General features: G+C 48.7%; 1 protein-coding gene across 1 annotated transcript in view; it reads left to right on the forward strand.

The window, feature by feature from the left end:
* The window catches only part of ABCD1 (ATP binding cassette subfamily D member 1), a 209234-nt gene that overhangs the window by 24671 nt on the left and 162157 nt on the right, over positions 1–22406 (forward strand). Inside the window, exons 2-3 of the mRNA XM_078664579.1 lie at positions 20989–21169; positions 21692–21834. Coding sequence (XP_078520705.1) covers positions 20989–21169; positions 21692–21834 — 324 coding nt within the window. The remainder of the gene's footprint in view (positions 1–20988; positions 21170–21691; positions 21835–22406) is intronic.

A 22406-nucleotide genomic window follows, 5' to 3' on the forward strand; every position in this document is an offset into this window, starting at 1 on the left:
ATCTTTACTGTTGTGAAATATGTTGGCTAGCTTCTTGAGCTGGTGTGTTAACGGGGGATCTTGCTAACTGGAAGCTGCTACATTTCGTCCCCACTCAACCCCCCAGCTCCTGGGTCCCCGCTAGTGCTTCTTCTTTTTCTCCCAGTAGGGTTTACCGCATCTGCAACCTACTGCTCTCCCGCATCCTGAACATATGTGCTGGAATTTGCGAGACGCACCTTGTGTCCATTCGTTGGTTCGTATTTCCAACAGATAGCTGCTGGCCCGCTGGGGGGTGGGGGTTTCCAGCGTTTTGTGATTTAAGTCTATGGTACGGCTTGTGCCTACTCTTGTAGGGGTTGTTCCGAAAGGACTGCTGCCCTTCCCGGTCCATGTCCTGACCTCCTTTGCTACCAGCGTTTTGTGGATGAACTCTTGACACGTCCTCATTCCATTCCATTTCATGGTGTCTGTATCTTCAATCAAAAATCTTTATTGTGTTCTAACCAGGCATCCCCTGGGAATTGCCTATGTGCCCTGTGAATGTTGGCTTTGTACACCTAGAGATCCGCTGCACAGTGGATGAACTTTCCTTCCGTAATGCATGTCATAATTCTGAATGCATCCAACCAATTGTCAAAACGGCTTCTTTCTTTTCTCTCTCTTCTCTCACTCCTGTCTTCCTCTTTTTAGGTCGAGCTGGTGTAGCTGTCCAGCAAAGCCTCTGTTGTGAGCGACCTGCTCTGGAAGTGGGACAGGAGATGGGCACTCGCATTGCGATTTGAGCAGGTGTACGCGCACGTACACCCACGCGCTGTGCACATCTCCTGTCCCGCTTCCAGAGCAAGTCAGCCTCTCGCAATCGCACACACGCGCGCACACACACACCCTCGCACACACGCCCCCCCCCCCTCTCTCTCTAAGCCCCACTCACCTGGCTCTTTTGTTGCGACTCCCCTGGTGTCATCTGCATCACCTGGCACACGCGGGGGCTCTCCCTCAGGCATGGGAGCCCCACGTCACCACTGCTCCTCTGGGCCAGCCACTCGGTGGGCGCGGGCTTCCCGCAGAAGGCGGAAGTCCCGCCTCACGACGGGCTTGACGCTCCCGAACTTCCGGTTTTCGCCCAGAGGAGGAAGCCTATTAGTTGATTTATTTATCCTTAAATGTCTATCAATCCAAAATATGATTTTAAATTATTTACAAAATGTTCTTCAGTAAAAGCTTGCAAATCACACATTCGAAATTGTATAGCCAAATTGCAAAATAAATAAATATTTATTTTAAACAAAATTTTGTTTGTGTGCCTTAGAGTCCAATGATTAATTTGGCCTAGGCTATTATGGGAAAATATTATTTGTAAAGTACATTTTGGAAACGATATCTTGGAAAACAATGTTACCATAAAAACGCCTGAGGTTAATGAAGCGTTCCAAAACTTGTGTTCTCGTGACATCAATAATAACATGCAAAGCAGGGTTGTAAGTAATTGTTATTGTCGTCGAATCAGTGTTCCAGTTCTATCTGCCTGTCTGTCTGCATCTTGTTCTCTTCTTGAAATGTTTTGTGTTGGGCTGAATTAATACTGATAGCGGTTTGAATTGTGGTCCTTTTAAGACATAAAAAACACAGTGCCCACTTTAATTTAGAAAAGTCTTTCCCTTTATTGAAAGGATTTTGTTACACAGTGAAAAACTACACAATTTTCAAAATATTTTTCATTTGATGAACAAAAACTTGCTTACATTTTCAATATCTTGCGTTTATAAAAGACCTCACTCCAGATCGGACCTACCTCGCCTGGCATTTCATTGAACTGGTTTTTGCAGGTGTATGAAGGAATGTGTGTACTATAAACGTGTGTCACGTGTCGAAGCATTCACCTGGTCAATCTTTGTGGCAGTGTAACCAGAGACGTATCTACCGATACGTGCACTGGGCCCTTGGCTCTCACATAGCACACACACCCTAACCCCCCTCCCCCTTTCCCCAGGATTCACATGCACTGGCTCTCACATAGCACACACACTTACCCCCCCCCCTCTTCCATGATTCACATGCACTGGCCCCTGGCCCTCACATAGCACACACACACTTACCCCTAGGCCAGGATTCACGTGCACCGGCCCCTGGCCCTCACATAGCACACACACACTTACCCCCCCTCCCCTTTCCAGGATTCACGTGCACTGGGCCCCTGGCCCTCACATTGCACACACACGCTTACCCTGGGCCAGGATTCACGTGCACTGGGCCCCTGGCCCTCACATAGCACACACACTCCCCCTCCCCCCCTCCCCCATCCACCCACCCCCCAGCCAGGTTTCTCTCAGACTGGGCCCTTGGCCTTCACACAGTCTCTCTGTGTGTGTTTGGCAGCAGTGCTCGGGTCCTGCCTGCTGTAGTTGGAGTTAGATTGCTAACGAGCCTGATTAACATTCTGCTCCGTGTCTGCATCCGCCAGGCATTCTTCGCCCTGCTAGAGGCCTCTTCAAGGAAGCAAACCCCAGTGCGCCCTGGGGGTTCTGCTACTAAAGAAGGGGGTGTCCTCTAGTCTGGCCCCAGTGCGGTGACTTCTCTCATGACCCAGGAGGGTGGAGGCAGCCAGCTTGGCTTCCCCCATCTGGAAAGTGTTTCTGGAGTAAGTCTTTCCCTCATTAGCGGCGAGAAACCTGCGAGACGGCGGAGGAGCTTAGAAGGACCCCTCCCTTGAGTCCCAGGCCTGGGAAAGGGGATCACCCAAGGAGAAAGCCAGGCACGTATCTACTGCAAAGAAGCACAAGGCCTTCAGAACAAGACCTCTAACGCCATGCAGGACATGTCTGCAGCGAGCTGGACTGACCACTAGATCACCAGCCCACTGCCGGGCTTCAGGGCCCATAGAGCCGTGCCAGCCCAAGCCTGGCCTTCCCTCCACCTGCCAAGGCCAAGGAAGGCAGCGTGGCACGGGCAGTGCCACCCAAGACAGTCTGGGTCAGGTGCCACCCACGGCCTCACTGTCCTCTTGAAGGTTGTCCCTGTATGTAGTGTCTGGGTAAGACCGTCATATGGCCACTCTACCCTCACGTGCCTACTGCACTGTGTCCTCTCTTAACAATAGCACGGGCCTCTTCCCTGCCAGGCTGTACCTCGGCTTTGAGATAACAGCACTGTCCTCACCTCTCACGGAGAGGGCCCTCTAAGAGCCCTGCCCTCCTCCCTCTCAGACCGTGCCCTCCACCTTGAGGTGACCCGACTGTCCTAATCACGCCTGCTGTGCCCTTGGACAGCAGCACTGCCTTCATGTCTGGCGGAGAGTGCCCTCTGAGAGCGCTGCCCTCGTGTCTGGCGGAGAGTGCCCTCTGAGAGCGCTGCCCTCGTGTCTGGATGAGGGCGCTGACCTCGTGTCTGGTGGAGAGTGCCTTCTGAGAGTGCTGCCCTCGTGTCTGGATGAGAGTGCTGTCCTCGTGTCTGGCGGAGAGTGCCCTCCGGGTGCTGCCCTCATGTCTGGATGAGGGCGCTCTCTACCTTGATTTTAAGGACGAAACCATCTTTTACGGCAACCGGATTTTGAAAGCCATGACTTGGATGTGCCACAAAACCTGCAGTGCGACTGGTGCAGCCAGTGTCGGGAAATAGGATGACTCGCCGCCTTGGCACTGACTCCCCCCTCCACCCCCACCACAGAAGCCTGCCTTTCCTCCCAAAAGCCTGCCTTCCTCTCTGCCCCACACTGGCAGAGCGTCCCCGTGTCTGGTGACTGGGCGTGGAGAGCCCGGTTACTCCAGGCCCTTGACCTCATGGCGGGGGTGGCTGAGTGCTACATGGGGACGACCTGCAGTCCCCGAGGGGGCCCTCCGAAGCCGCCTCCCTGCACCAGGCTGTGGCTTGGGTGGCTTCCAAGTGAGGCAAAGGGCAGTGTAGTCCTCGGACGCCAGGGCTCCTATGGCTAAAGTTACATTTGGAACAGGAAGAGGCCCCTCCCGCACTGGCTGCCTGAAATGAGAATCTCCTCTTCTTTTAGGTCTCGCCTGAGCCAACGCATGTGCTGCTCTGCGAGACATTTAGTTAGGGTATTTAAAAAGGCTGCCACACGGCCTAGCGCTTGCGTTCACGCAGTGTAGCCGCCAGCTTTCAGCGCCCTGGCCTCTCCGTCTTTCGCGCGCACCACTCACGTGTTTTTTTTTTCCGCATGCGCGCACACAACTCCTGGGCTTGTTGCTCGCGCTTCATGTTACAATCTCGATCGCTTTCATTTTTGATCGCTTTCACTGTTAGTCATAAAATGCCTGGTGTCTGCTTTTAAAAAGCTTCCCTTGATAAAGTTGTGAATTTTTGCAACATAGATTTGCATCATAGATTTTCACCTATGATTTGAGCAATTAATATTAATTTTCATAGATTCATGAAACCTCCCTTTTTTTTACCTGAAATCTGTGCACGTTGCAAAGTCCCACATGTAGTATTGTTCCTCCATGTTTAATGACAACTGTCCGACACAGTGAATAATAGACATGAATATACATGACCAAAATGTGCTTGTTTGCATTTTTGTTTTACTGTTTCGCCACATTAAACTGCTTTCCCCTGTGTAGAATCTACTCCCCCTCCCCCATCCAAAGAAGTGTTTTTCTTTATCTGATATATATTTTTTTAATTATGTGAGCCTTGTACATGATTTTTTCACCTTTAAGCCCATCTGTGTCACAGGACGTCACTCGAACATGTTCATGCACAGGATGTTGAGAGGAGGCTTACGCTGTGTTGGAGCCATGCGGCTGGCCAGGTCTAGGCCCTCGGTGCTTTACAACAAACTTCGATCGACTTATCGCAGCACACCCGTCAGGCCTTGAGAAAACACTCCGCGCCCACAGCACATTTTTCAAGATTCCTTCCGAGGCTTTACGACTGCAGCTGTAAATAATGTTAACTCATAAAGACCGACAGCAGTAGCAGCAACCACCACTGCACGCTTCCAACATGGCCGCCCCTTTGTCACGCTAACTCTTGTGTTTATTGCCTGGAATGTTCACTGTCCCGAATAGTGCCCTAATCTTGGATTTGAACATCTACTGATTTAAAGGACACATGTTTAAATCGCCCCACTCTGTTATTAGCTCTCCTGTCTCGTTCTGTACCTGTGTTTCCGGTTTCATGTACATGAGGGGGGCCTAGGATAGGTTTGCAGCGGTGTCAGCTCATGGCATGTTTTTGAGTCGGGATTGGTGTAACATAAATCATATTTGCTGACTGTCGGTGTCCATCTTGCTAACACTAACATGTTTCCTTTTTGGAAATCTTGCACCATTTTGTTTCCAATATGTGCCACAAAATTGGTGTAGTTTGTCGTTCTAAATATCGCACCAGCGAATATTTTAGTTTTTGAAGTCATTGGCATAGCAATAGGTCTCACCTTTGGGACCTTACAAGAGTTTAGCCATGCAACAGTTAATGTTGTTGCAGTTAGGATAATGTGCTGCATAACTAAATACTTATAAGGTCCCAAAGGCGAGACCTATCGGCTATGCCAATGCTTGTTTTACCGAGGGAAAGCGCCTAGTTGATTTGTGTATTTGCCGCAGCGCCATAGAATACCCCGGATTGAGTCGTGGTTTGTATATTCCTTGGTGTAAGATGCTGCCAGTGTGGATTGGTGTCTGGTGCCGCCAGAGGGAAAGTAGGCACTATACAGATGCAGCCCATGTGCGCTCTCGCATGCAAAGAATGCGGTTTCCTTCCGTTTTTACATCCTCGCCACCACTTGTGTTCCTAGAACCATACATGAAAAATCGATCCTTACTTAAAATGGTCGACTATTGGTTTCTTTCCTGCCTGACGACTCTCGCCTTGCCCTCGGTGTTCTGCATGCCTCCTTCCCCCCTGAGTGCACCCTGCTCCAAGCCAAGTCTGCCTGCTTTTACCTCCCCGATGGTGTCTCTGCCACACACACACACGACACCTCGCCTTCTGAGTCACAGCCACCCCTTATTTCACATCCCAGCCTTGCACCCTAACAGGAATTAATTTCCTCTAGCCTGGGGCACTGGAATCATGCCAGTTTACAATTACGGTGTTCTGCATATTTATGGAGTTGACGCATTTGCCAAATGATCCTACTTCCTTACTTCCCTTTATGCTGACAGGCATGTACAGCAGCAACAAACGACCTCCACTTCGATCCACTGGCGTAACGAAACTTGAGGGGCCTCCCTGCAAGGCATTGAAGGCCCCCCCCCCACCCAACTCAATCAGGAGCTCTCTGGCCAGAGTACTGTGCTGAGGGAGCCCCCTGCACAACGGGGGCTGCGAGGGCGTGTGTTGCGCCACCGCTTCAGTGTGTCTTGGGCACGTTTCTGTACGGTGCCTCAGCTGTGTTCATGGTCCCCATGTCTGTTTACACAGTTCACCTCGATCTTCCTTGGCTTGGCTCTTTTCCGTTGCTCTTCTGGGGTCCAGTAGGAAGCTGCCCTTGTGATGGAGTCTTGTTCTCTTCTGATGGTTGTTCCTGTCCTCTGCTTCTTTTCCTTCTGGGGTCCAGTGGGGAGCCGTTCTTGAGATTGAGTCTTGTTCCCCTCTGTTGGTGTGCCCGATCTGCCTGCCTCTTCTCATAATGCTCTCTTGTTTGCTTCCACTGAGTATTTCCTGTGTGCAGATGGTCTGCACCCAGAAAATGCACAAGATTTTTGAATTTTTTTAAACCTTTATTAATTTGTGCACAATAAACAAAAGACTCAGTTCCGTTAATTTGGCAAAAAAGGTAGCAGGCAAGGTATATTGTAGTTCATTTGTTGTCTGCTGGCAGCACCGACCCGCCCATGATCCCCCCCCCCCCGCCCCAGGACCAATTGCAAAGGTGCCCTGGAAATAACAAATGGGCTCACTCCTCATTGTCTCAGTGTGCAGTGCTCAATTCCATCTACCACCACCATTCCCGCTCCTGTGGGGCTAAACATCAGAGCAGGTCTCTCTCGGTTCCTGATACCACCCTTCGGTGGTTGCAGCTTCCCCAACCTTACTCGTCCTATATGTTTTATACCGCACCCAAAAGTTCTTAGGTCTACTGCGGGGAGAGAGAGAAGGTCACTATAATTCTCTGAGTGCTGCAATACAGTATGTGGTTTGCCCACTGAGCAATTGTAGGGGTCGGTCCTCTCGATCAGCAAATCACCACTCTGCGGTTGGCTAGCAGCAATCCCATGTCAACTAACCTGCGAACCCCCTTGGGTATTAATTTAGAATAGCCCAGCAGAGCCAATGCCGGTTCTGAGGGGAGTTTCCGCTTCCAGTTCCTTAAAAACCCGCTCCCAAAACCTGGCTATCCCCAGGCAAGTCCATGCAAGTCCGTGCATAAAATCAGCTAACTGTTCGCTGCAACGTTCACACCTCGACCCTTCTCTGAGGCTGTATCTGCTCAATCTCTCTGGAGTGTAGTAGACCCTATTTTTAGATATTTAAAATAGACCAGACAATGTCTTCCATTTAGGGAAATAAGTTTCGTGCTGCTGCAGCAATACGCTCACATTGTGTCGTCTGTCTCTGTCTAGGTCTCTCTGCCATGCTAAACTGGATTTTGTGAAGTAGTTCTCTCTATAGGACATGGTCAGTTTATATATTTTAGACACTATGTGTTTCGATTCGTCAGTTTTAATGACGTAGGACAAGGCAGTCCACTCCGGCGGTTCCATTAAGTCCCCTTCCAAAATCTGTAACACCGCCGTGTTCTGTGAAATTGGAATTTAGTAAGAAGGGTAGGCGCTACGTCCCCACTCCCAAAGTCCTCCTAGCTTCTTGCTGTGCCTCCTTCAAACAAGGCCCCTATTGCCTGGACATCTATGGAGTTGAGCACTCGTGTAACTTCCCCATCCTTACACTGGGGCAGCCAGTGGCACCAGTCCTGTGGCTTAAGCAGAGAATACAGAATGGCTCCCGCTCGTAACTTTAGAAGGTGGTGCCAAGCATGTGTTGTCGCATTGACTGAGTAGAGTATCCCCGTCCTATGGTCCGGGGTGTAAATAGCAGAGCAGGTAATGGACGAGGGGAGGCTACAACCCTCTCTATGCGCAAGTGGGGGTTGTTTGGTGAGCCATGCATCCAGTGGTAAGAATGTGCGCTTTGTCGTGCCCTTTAGTATAAATCCAAATCAGGCGCCCCCAGTACCCTCATATGGTATGGTAGGGTAAGTATTTGCCATTTGATCCGCGCCTGTTTGCCAGCCCAAGCAAATTTAATCATCAATGCTGTGAGCCTCCTAAAGAATGTGCCTGGAAGTACTAGCAGGATATTAGAAAAGAGGAACAGAAAATGAGGCAGTATCGCCGTTTTCATTATAGAAATTCTGCCCATCTGGGAGAATGGTAGTCAAATCCAACCTTTGACCTTATCTTCCAATTTAATCGCTACTCCATAGTTCTCCCTAAATACAACATCTGAGAGTGATTTCTTCTCTCTCCAGGGGTCGCATCAGGAATTCACGATGAGTGTTGGTTAGCCACAGCAACTTTATATGAGTTAAGTAGTCCAAAACTTCCGCGTCAGTACCTCCACTACTTGTAGAATAGAGCTGTGAATAATATTGCCTAAATATCCCTGCTATGTCTGCTTCCTCAGTGAGCATGCCTCCCTCTGCTGTCTTGATCTCTGCGACTACTATTTTTTCTCATAGTTTTTTAAGTAATTGGGCTAGTCCACGCTGGCCTTTCGCCCTCTCCGTAGGAACGAGCCGTGGCATATTTGCCGAGATGCTTGATTTCTGCATCTGCGGCGTCATGATATTCTTCTAAGTGGATTTTGCACTCCTGTATTATATCGTCCACTCTAATCCGGAGACGTGCTTCCAGGTTAGCTAGGGTTTTTTCGAGATCTGTGAGTCTCCGTCGTATCGCTCTATGGACTCCATAGTGCTTAGTCATGGTCACTCCGCGCCTATAGACTTTGAACGCCTCCCAAACGACTTGCAAGCTGTCCTCCAAACCCACACTTGTAGCAAAGAATGTTTCAATCGCTTCTGCCAGGTCCTCTTTAAAAACTGCATCTAGCCAAGAGTAAGGTGCGAACCTCCAAGTAAAGGGAGGGATAGTCTTCAGGGGCATGTCTAACTCTAGCAGTATCGGGGAATGGTCCGAGAGCGGGCGGGGAAGCACCTCGTAGGACCGGGTTCGTTCAGGCCCTGCCTGGTTGCCAGCTATAGTTTATGCAGGTGTGCAAATCGTGATACGCTGAGTATCACGATTTGCACACCTTTGCCCTTTTTCTGGGTATCTCTGCCGCCACACATCGTGCAAGTCTAACTGAACCTTACATCTACCACTGTTCGGGCTGCTGCTGTGATGGCTCTCCGGCCCCCAGATCTAACCTGGCACGGGTTCAAAACTAAATTGAGGTCTTCGCCCCAGAGCTGTTGACACTCCCCGCAAATATGTACTTTCTCAGACAATGCAGCATAAAAGTTGGGATTATCAAAATTCTGGCCGTATATATTAGCTTGAAGTAGGCCCATTCCATTTCCTCTATGGGATATCACATATTGTCCATCCCTGTCAGTGTCTTATGGTTCGAGTTTGGGAGTGCCCTTGGGGTTCACCCATGTAAGCACTCCTCGCGCATGCGTGGTAAAACCTGCTACGTGTATGTTTCCTTGCAATCCCCTGCTGCGAAGCATGGGGCTATTAAGGGGGAGGTTTGTCTCTTGCAGTAGTGCAATGTCTACTTCGTGTCTTGGCAAGGACCTTACATAGCTTCCTGTGATCATTAAAGACCCCTTACATTCCATGTGAGTGCTCGAAGCCTACCATGTATTGCAACACTATTGGACCTACTGTGGGCTGTCATGTGGTTGTGTGCTGGCTATCCAACTGTGCCTGCCATTGGAATATATAAATTGTACAATCGACATTTGTCAGGGTCTCCATCCCTTCCCGCCCCCATCCACGCCAGGCTAAACCCAACTGTGCCTTGGCGAGATATCATCAAACATTCCCCTTGTTCTATCTGAAAGTTCAGCAATTGAAAACTACTTAATATTAAACCAAAAGATATCCCTCTTTCCCCGAGCAATTCCCTAGTTGTATGCTTCACTCGTGGGTGGATGTTGTTCGCCTAGCAAGGTAGAACCTCTAAACCTGATTAGGTATCCTCTCTGCTCACCTTCAAACAAAGGTAGTGCATCTGCAAAAAGAGAATCTCTCCTCTCTCCCCCCCCCCCCGAACTTCGTATCTATTAAGTCAAAAAATATTGTAACGTAACCCCCACTAAGAGTTGACCCCTAAACTGCTAATACGATATCTCAATCGATCCCGTATTGCCCTCTATTTATCAGTAACTCAGTCAATCATGTTCAGTCTTTGCGACCCCATGCATGTTCATGTTTGACCTCCCTGAACCACCCCAGATGTAGCGTTCTTATCTGCAGTTAGATTAGTCCTGTTCGTCTAATCGTCAACCTTCCGCTCCCTCCAAGGAGCCTCGCTCCGTGCTGCGACGCTGTTCTTTAGACCATTCCTTCAGGGCTTTCTGTAGGACTTTTTGATCAGTGAAGATACGCAAATGGCCCTGACAATTGATACGGAGTCTAGCCTGGTACAGCATGGCATAGTCTATGGTTTGCTCCCTTAATTGCCGCTTCAGTGGAGCAAACTGTCTGCACACCTCCTGCACTCTGATTGTGAAGTCTGGGTACAAAGAGATAATGGATCCCTCATACTGCAATGTCTGTTTTTCCCTGGCCACCTTCAATGCTGAATCCCTATTGCGGTAGTTCAGCAACTTCGCGATTATCGGTCTTGGGGGAGCAGCAGGGGTTGGACGAGGGAGCGGTGCGCCCTCTCCTCCACGATTATGGGAGAAAACGTTTGGCTACAGAGTAGCGTTACTAATAAATTCTCAACAATTTTTCCATGTTGCCAGTCTGGGTCGACTCAGGATGGCCCGTGATCCTTAGGCTATTGCGATGGTAACGCACTTCCAGGTCCTCGGTCTTATCCTGTAAAACCTGCATCACTCTTCTCAGTTGTTTATGTTCGGTGTCCATCCTTGTCTGTCCTTCCTCTACCTCCGTGAACCGGCGCTCTGTCCTATCCAACCTTTCTACATGCTTGTCCATTCTCTCAGACATTCTGTCCATCCGGTATATGAGGGAGTCCATCTTAGTGCCCAGAACAGAGAGACTGATCTGCAAGCCTTTTTCCATTGCAGCCAGCATCGTGCGTATATCCCCATCTGCCTCCTCCTGGGGCAGTTCCTGCACAGTGGTACATCGTCAGTAACAGTGTCCCGCACCTTAGTTTTCCTTTGATCGAATGTCAGTTTATGCTGAGTCTTATCCACTCTGCCCATCTCGACAGGTCCGTAGCAATAATTTAGGTCCAAATACGCCAAGCACCCAACCCGGCAACCACTGCCACACAGCCCGCTCCTGGGAATATTCAGTGGGTTCTCCAACAATCACAGCACTAAGTGGTGACCAGAATAGGATCCTAGCTCAACGGACCCACAGTCGCGTCCCCTCTTAGAGCAGCCTCTGCAGGTCAGCAAACCAAAGACTCCACTTAAGTGCTCACCTCTCTTCAGCCTGGCAGGGAGTTGGGCCTGCCTCGACCTGTCGGGGTAGAAACCCTGCTGCAAAGGATACCTTCTGTTAGTCTCCGCCGCAGGTGATACCTCCCTGTTGCTTACTCTGGGTATAAAGCTTCCCGTGATCACTCCTTGTATGGTGGCGCGCAGCAGGGGAAATAGTGCAGCTCAAATTCAGTGGTCCCCACCTGGTGGTGCAATCAGAGGCAGCTCTGCAGTTAACATCGTCCGACGCCACCATAGAGAGCACCAGCCCGCATATCGTCACACAAGGTGGCGTTGCAGCCTTGCAGGCTCACCCCAGTCTCTGTTTGGAAAGCGGGTCCCCTCCGGGTGTTCATTCTTGTCACCAGTAACTGCAGGAGCAGGGACTAGCATGGCGCTCAACGCTCCCTCAAGGTAAACACCGCTATCAGATAGCGGTTGTTCTGGCTTGCAGTAGGAACCAGGCTATATAGCAGGAGTCCCATGCACCCTCGGGCTCCAAGATGGCATGCCTCGCCCATCGCACCACACAAAGCTTTGAGGCCTGTTGTTCAGCTCTCTGCTCCCAGGAAACGCAGGCAGCCCTCTCTCTTCTGGATGGTGCCTCGGGATATCGCAGCAGGCGTGCCGTGTCGTCACCGCTTTAGAGTGCCTCTGCCCTCGCCGGCTCCCGTGGGTAGATACTCATCAGCCTACCCGTTCAGCAAGTCTGGTCCTCTCGCACTCTCCCAGCCCCGCGAGCCAAGGGCTGCTCCAGTCACCTCACTATTGAAAGGGGCAGGGCACCTCGCAGCTGTCGCAAGCGCTGGCCGGCCCCTCTGCCCCCACTACGATCCCAGGAGCGCTGTAGATAGTGCAGCTGCAGAGCACCGGGCCGCCTCACCTCATCATGCCAGCACGGGGATCGCAGCCTTATGCAGGTCTTTCACTGGCAGAGGTAGCCCGCTCAGCCGTCTGAGGGAGTACAGGGATCGGAGGCAGCTTCTTGCACTCCCGAGGCTCACCAGAACCCAGCTTGGCTCTAGTCAAGCCGTATCGATCATGTGATGCCGGATGATTAGTGGATTATGCGATGGCAACGCTGAGACTTTCTGCTCAAGCGGCCATCTTTGTCGCGAGCAAGCTCTGCCCCCACAAATGCACAATATTCTTCATAGGTTACTGGTGTGGAAGGCTGACAGTTTGTCTCTTTTCATCAACTGTCAGAATTCTGATCCACCCAAAAGTGTTGACAGAATGAAGGTCTGGTAAAGCTGCAGCTGTTGTTGGTGTTACACACTTTGTTCAGCATCCTGAAAGCATTCCAGCCCTCGTTAACTTTCCTCTTGATGTCACTGCCTGCCCCTTCATCATGTCTGATTGTACTGTCTAGTTAGGCGATGTGATGTGACTTCTGGTTTCTTGGTGTTGATCTTCAAGCCCACTCGCTTTGCATAGATGATGTGAGACTTCTTTTCCTGCATATACTTTTGTTGGTGAAAGTGCAAGGGTAGGTTGGTCCTCTGTGTAGAGAATAAGGTCCATCTGATACCTCTGGCTCAGTCTACATTTGTGTCATATCACCCAGTCTGACCAGGTTGAAGAGCAACGCTGACATCCTGCATCCCTGCCTCACCCACTCTTGACTTTGAAGCTTAACTTACTATCCCCCACCCTATAAGTAAAGTTATCATAGAAGCTCATGATCTGCCTGCTTCGTTACTCGCCAGAGGCTCTTGGGACACGCCAGAGGCTCTTGGGACACGCCAGAGGCTCTTGGGACACGCCAGAGGCTCTTGGGACACGCCAGATGCTCTTGGGACACACCAGATGCTCTTGGGACACACCAGATGCTCCTGGTACTCCATATTGGTTCTCAGTATATATCTGGGACGGCGATCCACCGAGGAGACCTAATCCTCCATCTGCTGCATAATCTGGAGATTTAAAAGAAACAAAAATCAAGCTCAAATAGATCAGAAGTTAACTTAAAATACAGCAACACTTTTTGCAGCACCACGGGCCTCTTGCAAAGGTTGACTAGTTATCTTTTTATTGCTTATTGCTGTATTTGGGTGTTAAATTGGCACTAATGAGGTGAAACCTTTGCCAAGATAGTGTTATTGTGTGTAAGAATGACAAAATAATGAAGTAATAGCATCACAAAATGTATTACTTTGTTGTACAATTTGCTTTTTCTTGGCACATAATCAGTTTTGTCCTTCATCACTTCCTTACATCCGGTCCGATATGTCACTGAGTATGATGCACAGATTCATTAATTCCAAATAGGATTGGTATTTCTAGGCTGAAACATGTCCTCTTTCTTTCTAGATGAATAGTAATAAGCAGAAAGCAGATCTTTATGGCAATTTGTGATTTCCCCCCCCCCCCCCCCCCACACACACACACACACACTCTCTTTAGGTAATTATATTAAACTTAGAATCTTTGTGTCTTTCTACGCATTCTGAGCTACATTGTTTTTTTAAATCTAACTTGTTCTAAGCTGATTTAAATTTTTTTACTGTTTGTGTCTTTAATTTTGCCCTTTAGATGATAATTGTATTCTTCATGTTTACAAGCAAGCTTTCTTTTTCGTATGGAAGAGCACCACAGCAAAGATTTATGGGGTTTGTGGGAAGAGTTATGTTGTGACCATGTATTATAAGGAATGAAGTACACCGTGTGGACCTGTCATACATTATAAGGATATTTCAAATCACCTCAGCGTTTCATGTCTTTATAAAGGAACTCTGTCTTCCGAGTCGTTCCTGGGTATAGTCAAAGATGGTGGCAGTGGTGGAGGCGACCAGGAGTATTATGGATGCCGGAGGCTGCGCGGCGGTGGTCCTTTTGGACCTCAGCGCAGCCTTCGACACGGTTAATCATCCCCTCCTGCTTCATCGTCTCCGCCTCGCTGGAGTTGCTGGAAGAGCCCTCAAATGGCTCCAGTCTTTCCTGTCCGAGAGATTTTTCTCTGTTTTTGAGGAGGCGGCGTCATCAAGCCAGCTCCAACTGCATCACGGCGTTCCCCAGGGATCCTCACTCGGTCTGACCATGTTTAACATCTACATGAGACCACTGGCTGAGGTGGTACTTCCCTGGGGAATTCAGCTTGTCACCTACGCTGATGATACTCAGTTGGTTTGTCCCTAGCAAGGGACGACGACATAGGCCGAGGGATCAACTATCTGACCCCCTGCCTTACTAAAGTGCTGAAGTGGATGACCTCCTCCTTCTTGAAACTAAATGGGTCCAAAACAGACATCATGCTTCTGGGTTATAAAGCTCCCATTAACCTTGACCCTTGGTGGCTGAACTGTCTGGGTCCTCCACCCCCCAAAGAACCAGATAAAGAGTCTGGGGGGTATGGCTTGACTCCTCCTTGGGATTTCAAGTACAAGCAAAGAAGGTGGCGGCAACCTGCTACGGATTGATTAGGGTCCTTAGAAAGGTCCTTATTCTTCCGTTTGAGGCCAGACGCATGCTAGTCCAGTCACTGATTCTTTCACGGCTGGACTATGCAAATGCTGTTTATTTCAGGCCCCAGTAGGATCCATTCATACATTGCAAGCGGTGCAGAACTGTGCAGCTCGGATGCTTATGAATGTACCCAAACGCAATTCGGCGAGGGCTGCATTGCGACAATTGCATTGGCTGCCGATTCATGAAAGAATCACGTTTAAAATCTTGTGCACGGCACACAAGTCCATTTGGAACAACGGCCCTAAGATTCTTCTTCCCCTGTTCCGTTTACACCAATCTCTCAGATCCCTTAGGTCCAATCAGCGTAATCTGCTGGTGGTTCCTAGGGTGAAGCGAGCATGAATGGGTGGTCGCCAGCTCTCTTTCCTAGCAGCCAAATGCTGGAACAACCTCCCGGAGAACATCAGGCTTGAAAGCAACCATCTCGCCTTCAGGAAGCGATTAAAGACACTTCTGTTCCAGTGAATGTCTCCCTTAGTCTTTGGTCTAACAGCGCTGGGATGCCCCAGGGTAGCCATGCGCTATAGAAATGAGTATTCAATTCAATTCTATTCAAAGAGCTCGTCAGTGACTTACAAATGTCCTTCTAATGTACTGCATGGTGTACTTTATCCCATATATAATACTTGAGAAATTGCAATCCCTGTTTTAACATCACGTCTCCAATTTCCTTATTACTGGCGACTTGTCAAGTCCCTAGTTACTTTTAATAAAGAGATGAGGTAACTTATTACAGTGGAGTTCTGATGTCCCAATAACTAACTTCTATTCCTGCCTGTTGCCAAACACCTGCATGGCCCTGCTTCCACTTGTCCAGCGCTGAAAGACCCTCTTGGGTAGCTGTGTGCTTTATAAGTCTATAAATAAATAAATAAATAAATACTGCTGCCAAAGCCAGCAGCCAAGGGGAAAGACATGTCACAGAAAATAATTAAAGTGGCACTTAAAAATGAAATGGGGCTTTTTCTTTCCCTTCTTATTTTTTTACATGAACAGTGATTTTTCAAAATTGAAGTGAGTGATCTTATTTCCGTATATAATCTACATCCGAGGCGTGTTTTGAAGTCCGAATGTGCCTGTAATGAGAAAATTAAATCACTACGTGCTTGTAATTATTTACTGCAGGCAAGTAGTGGCGTCGAAGCGTCTCCTATTTTGCACCTCTTTGTTTCGGAGTGCCACAACTTCATTTGCTGGAGATGGGGAGCCCTGCCCCTCTGCCTCTTGCGAGCCAATGTGCTGCAGTATTTAAGGGCACTATTCCTGCCTCTGTGCCACCTCACCCTTGGGTGGGGGCAGGGGGGTATTAGGAGAAGAATGGGGGAGGGAGCCCTCACAGTGAAAAGCACTCCACTCCACCATAGTGCAGAAAAGCAGCAGGTGGTGGTGGGGGTTCAATACCAGCTCTCCCAATCACACCTGCTTTACTTCACATACATATCAGTCATGCCTCCCCAGTTGAGTGTGCTGGTGATCAGGGGTCGAGTGACGGTCTTTCTGTGTTTGAAGGGGATCCATGTGCTTTACGTAGGAGGTGGAGGGTGTGGAAGCAGGAGGATGAGACTGCGTTGATCAGGCGGTCCATTTTGAGCTCGGAGTCCAGGATGATTCTCAGGTTGCGTGCTTGGTCCGTGAGGGTGGGCGGGTTTCCATGGGGGTGGGGGTGGGGGGCAGCAGGCAGCACCAGGTGTCGTTCCAGGTGTCTGGGATTGGGCCCATGATGAGTACTTCTGTCTTGTTGGTGTTTAATTGTAGGCAGCTGTTTTTCATCCATTTGGCGACGGCTTCCATGCCTTCTCCAAAGTTGTCTGGCGGTGTATCCAACAGAAAAAGCAGTACAGGGCGGGGGAGGAGGGTGGCGGGTTGTAAAACACATGCATACATACATACATACATACATACTTGTAGACAGCTGAAAGAAGAATAAAGTAGTTCGCTAAATATGAGCAGTGGAAGGATACAAACACCAGAAGAGTAAGGCATACCATTGCTTGCTAAGCAAGTAAATGAGTGGCAACCTAGCCAGTGGGAAGCAGTGGGTGGTCTCTAAGCCCACTATAATATATTTGTAGGCAAAAGCCTTCTGTGCACCTTACTACACACCTAAAAGCGGTCTGATATAAGAGACCTAAAAAGCAGGAGCTGTAACATTGCAACCGGGATCTTTAAGCTTTTGGGAGATAGGTTCTCGTCATAGTCTGAAAGAAGCAATTCAAAGGTGAGCTGGGAGAAGCTTTTTCAGTTTCCAGACTGCATACAAGTTTTGTCTTTTCATGTTTTTTTTAAGGCTTATTATGGCCTTTTTGATTACGTATAGATTGAAGGTTTATTAGCCTCGATCCCTGGAGGCCACCCGCCAGTTACGCCAATAGGTGTTCGCTGCATGACCCTCCGAGATTCGTGATCACTATTCCCCATGCAGATTGAACATATGTACAGGTACTGCGTGCAATGCATGTTTTACGTTTTGCGGGTACTCACAAGCGTGGGTAGTATCTTGCGGCAAAACACAACTATTTTCGTTATACATTCTTGATTTGGTCATCATGCAGATTGCTAAGACTCTGTAACGATGAAAGAAATTTTTCATCGTAAAGATTACATCTGCGGCCATTTACATATCTTCGGACTGGGAGGTTTGCTGTATCGTTACCTTAACTGTATTTTATGGTGTACTGCACTCTGAACTTTTAAATTGCTCTTAACTAATACCCAGACCTGCCCAATGAAACTAGTGCAATGTTTCTCTGTATGCGTTCCCCAATTTTTGAACACATATCCCCCCGCCCTCCTTCACATATCTCCATAGAACTTACTTTTTTAACTAGAATGTCGGCACAAGCACAGATGTAACTGGATTCAGCACACCCGAACAGCAGCCTCTTGCCAGCACGGTTCTGTTTTTTTCCCTCCTGGATAAGGCACCTTGCGTAACTTCTTTGAGTAGTCCTACTTACTTAACGGTCTTGCTTGTGTTACAGTTGGTGGCATTCTTTCCTTAGTCATGAAACAATATTGGCATGAGAAGATATGCAGCACGCTGTCTTCTGCTCATTAGGAGATAAGGATTGGATTTTCTATTTGCTCCTTGCTTGGCAAGGGCTAAACTTCGAGATGGACTTTCTATGTATATATATATTGTTAGTGTACAGGATTCACATTGTGTGCTTCTTTTTGTTTTACTTTTTCACATCACTGGCATATGTCTTGGTCTTATCCATGCACACACTCTGCTTTCTCTCTTACTTTTTAACGTATGCATTAAATAGGTTGCCTTGGTCACACTTGTAATGTTATCCACTTACCATTGTATATGTATAACATATAATACTTTGCCCTACATGGATTTATTGATATGTATACATCATTTGCAGTCTTGAAAAAGTCCAAAGGATGAAACGTGTGTCGGCTGCCCCTTTTTTTGTGCAACGTGCTTCAAGATGTGTGATGTGCACAAAGAATAATAAACTACGCTTGAAGATGAAAACCCCATGGATTTATCTTACCTTTTCTATTTTAGAGTATCTACTTGACATAATTTAGCATTACGTATGGACTACTACAGTGTGCTTCGGTACTTATTGTTGTGGATGCATACAAGTACACATTCAGCACTTAGAATAAGCTTTTTCAGCTAGTGCAACTGTTTTCTAGTATCTGTAGATTATATGGCAAATGCAAATCCAGAATTCTGCACAATATTACTCTGCAGCAAAATGCCGTCCTTTCTGGAGCTATGACCAATAAATATAGTGGCGGTTTAGTCTCTTGAGGTTCTGCTTTAGCGCTAGTGGAACTTTGTTTTCTAGAGTTGCCTTGTATGGATGCCATTTAAAACAACAAATGTGATTATCAGGCCAGTTTCAACTTGGATAACCTACTGCTTTAAAGCAGAGCAGAAAGAAAGCTGTGGCACACTCTAATTCCAACAGGTTTTGCCTGTTTCCATAGCTTGCAAGTGATGTTTTTTTGGGGGGTCTTCAAGTCAGATAGAGCTCCCTCGCATCTCATCACCTCCCCCTTGCCTATAGAGTCACACATTTTATTTTAGCCCTCAGCAGCAAACCCTAGGTAACTCTGCCCTATCCTTACTCAATCTCTGACTCCACCGACCCAATCAAAACACTTGAACTCTCATACTTGTCCTGACCAGTCAATGTATTGGCATACTCCAACTGTTAGAGCTAATTAATGCCTAGGCTGTAGCTGAAGGTGTTATTTCCTGGATTCAAGCTGGTAGGGGTGTGCCTCGGATAGGCCTGCAGCAGTTCTCGTACCGTGTCAGCCTGTTAGTTGTATTGTACTCTGTAGCTTCTGTTACCATGCCCTTGCTTGGAGTCTGTGCTGCCACATAGTTTGAGTTAAGTAGTTTAAACCTAATTCACAGTTTTGCAGTTTGTCATGCAGAAAGGTCAATAAGGTATCTATGAAGTGTTGCAGACGCTCGGGTTCCAGTCCATCAGTTTTCCTTTTTGCTCTTCCTGGGAGTTTTATTTTGGGTGATCCCTTTGATGACCTCCCAGTGAGTTCCAAGATCATTCCAGTAATGGCCGCACAAAAGAAGGCCGATTGTCCGCTCCGCCTGGGAGTATCACTTCATTTGATTTTGATAATGCGTATTGGGTACACAGGGGGAGCTTGAGTCTGTCGTAAAAATCCTTTTGATAATTTTAAGTCCTCTCTTGCATTCAGCATCTGCCATATCTTGGCCCAGGTCTTGTACTCTGCTAGTTCTCAGATGATCGGACTCTTTTTAGGTCTTGTGTATTAGAAACTGCTTGCTGTGAGTTGAGACATATTGTGGGCTTAACAAGAACATGCATGTGTTTAGAGCCCACCAATTGCTTACTATGGGTCCACCACCCCTCCGTGTTACTCCTTTGTCAGTTTGCTTCTTCCCACTCCTCCCATGTTGTTCTCGTCCTTGTGTACTCCCCACTCTTTGCTTCCTTGCCCTCGTGCATCTCCCCTGCCCACTTCACGTTCCTCTCTACCAGTTGCCTCTCCTCTCCAGCCGGGCCATTCTCTTACCTGTTGTTTCTCCTCCCCACACCCATATTCCTCCTTGTTGCCTGCTTGACCACGCACGCTTCATGGTACACTCACCCGTTACTTATCCTCTATATACCCATGCCCATGTGTTGCTTGCATCCCCATCCCACTGGAAACCTCCCTTCCCCACTTACCCCAACTTTCATATCAGAAGCAGGAGCTGCCTGCACCCAGCTGCCTGAGATAATTGCTTGCTTCTTATCTGTGTCTTATTGTTCTTTTTGCAATTGTCACCCAGAGTGGGACGGCAATACCCTGACGTGGGTCCCGTGCTCTCCATGCCACTGAACTCAAGCTATCCTGGCTGATGAGGGCTGAAAGCCCGAAACCGGTCCTTGGATGCTTGTTTCTGGTCCAGGGAGGACCTGGCCTGGCAGTTCGGGCTGGAGTGTTCCCATTGGGCGCAGTGTCAAGACTGATTTGCATATGGCTGGGTCCAAACTGGAATGACACAGCCTTGATTTACCACTTGAGAAAGACAATGTAGCTCTGCTCCTGTTTTGCTAAGACTGCTTACCCTTAGTAGAAGAGAGCCAGGGTGCTGAGAACACTTGTCTCGTCTCCTTAAAAAGTACTTTCGCCTTGAAGAGCGCTGAAAATGGTGTGAATGGGGTGGGGGGGAGGTGCATGCCCCGCGCCTAGTGACCTTTTGAAATTCACAGCTGACTCCTAAGAATCTGTATTGTGACTCTCGATCACCAGGACTTTATTATGAACCTGTTCTTCGTTGTGTTGCTTTGATATTGCACACATAACGTACATTAATTTTAAACTATGTACTTTTAACTCGTGAAAGATGATGGGGAGGGGGGTTGGGTTCCCTTTATTAGGGACCCCCAAAGCTGCACATTCTAGATGAGTTTTTGCACACTGTTCCCTGAGTCCTTGGTGTGTCTGCCTGTTCTGTCTACCTTGACCTCATGGCATGTGCTTCTTGTCCCTATCGCCCTGTACAGGTGGAGCTGTCGCTGCTGCAGCAGTGTTACAAGGACCTGGCCTCCCAGATTAACTTGATCCTGTTGCGGCGCCTGTGGTACGTCATGCTGGAACAGTTCCTGATGAAGTACGTCTGGAGCGCCTCCGGTCTGGTCATGGTGGCCGTCCCCATCATCACCGCCACTGGTTACTCTGAGCGCGGTAAGCCCTGCTGTGGAGTGTTCGTGCTGTGGTGTGGGCTGAAGGGGGCAGCTCTAGGCCCTAGTGGGCTGCATTCATGGCCGTTACACAACACCCAGTCTCTTCTAGAGAGACCCATTGTGCTGTGTGTTTGGGTCCATTCTCTTCCCTGCATGATGAGGGCACTGTTAGCAGTTCTTTGTCAGGGTGGGGCTTCATTCATGGCCATCACACAGCAACACACCCTGCCTCTACTGAACAGAGCCCACCGTGCTGTGTTGTCCTCCTCCCTGCCTGTTGAGGGCACTGTTAGCAGTTCTAGATCAGAGTGGGGCTGTATTCCAGGATGTGAGGTGCAGTCTGAAGCATAGGTATCCTTTCATGGGATATGTGTGTGTGGTTAGATGTATGTTCTGTGTTATGCCCACCTCTGATGGCACACATGCTTGCCTCACTCATGGTCATGCAGTATTACTCTCATGCCCAGTGCTAATGCCTGGTGAGCATTAATTGATCTCAGCCGGCCTACTCTTGTCCACACAGACTCTGAGGATGTGAAGCAAGCCGCCCTGCAGATGAAGGAAGAGGAGCTGGTGAGCGAGCGCACCGAAGCCTTCACCACTGCCCGCAACCTGCTGACTGCCGGCGCCGACGCCATTGAGCGGGTTATGTCGTCCTACAAGGAGGTGAGAGGTTCCTGTGCATCTGCTCTGGTGCTGACCGCATCAGATGTGATGGCTCTTGGCTGGGGACATCCGGTACTGGGAGCAGTTTATTCTCATGTAGGAATTCAAATGATGGGGCAGTCCAAGACCTGGGGGTCGGTGGGGAGGTGGGTATACCCAACGGTTCCAGGCATGAGGGGGGTGGGAGGGGCAGACCTGTGGATCCAGACTGGGGGCTGTAACCTACAGTTCTTTCTCAGGGGTGCAGTGGGTCCGATTTAAGGAGGCCACATACCTTCCTTGGCTGCTCACTAGGATATACAGTGGGAAGTTGCTGAATCTATAGCTTTTCATCATACAAGGTATTTGCCTCCACTGAAAGCCTGAAAGGGTTGTCTGATGTCCGTGCTGGAGCGCCCATTATTGGTACCTGCTAAAATCCATTTAATACAAAATGAACTGATTTAAATTTGTTGACCACATTTATGTAGGGCGCTGTACGTGGCACTAGTCTGCTCGCTGTTCATAGTCTGTCTATGGGGGTGACGAGGGGTCAGTGTCATTTCACTACAGGGCATTAACAAAGCATGGAT

The sequence above is a fragment of the Lissotriton helveticus genome, chromosome 10, assembly GCF_964261635.1.
Source record: "Lissotriton helveticus chromosome 10, aLisHel1.1, whole genome shotgun sequence".
Taxonomy (NCBI): Eukaryota; Metazoa; Chordata; class Amphibia; order Caudata; family Salamandridae; genus Lissotriton; species Lissotriton helveticus.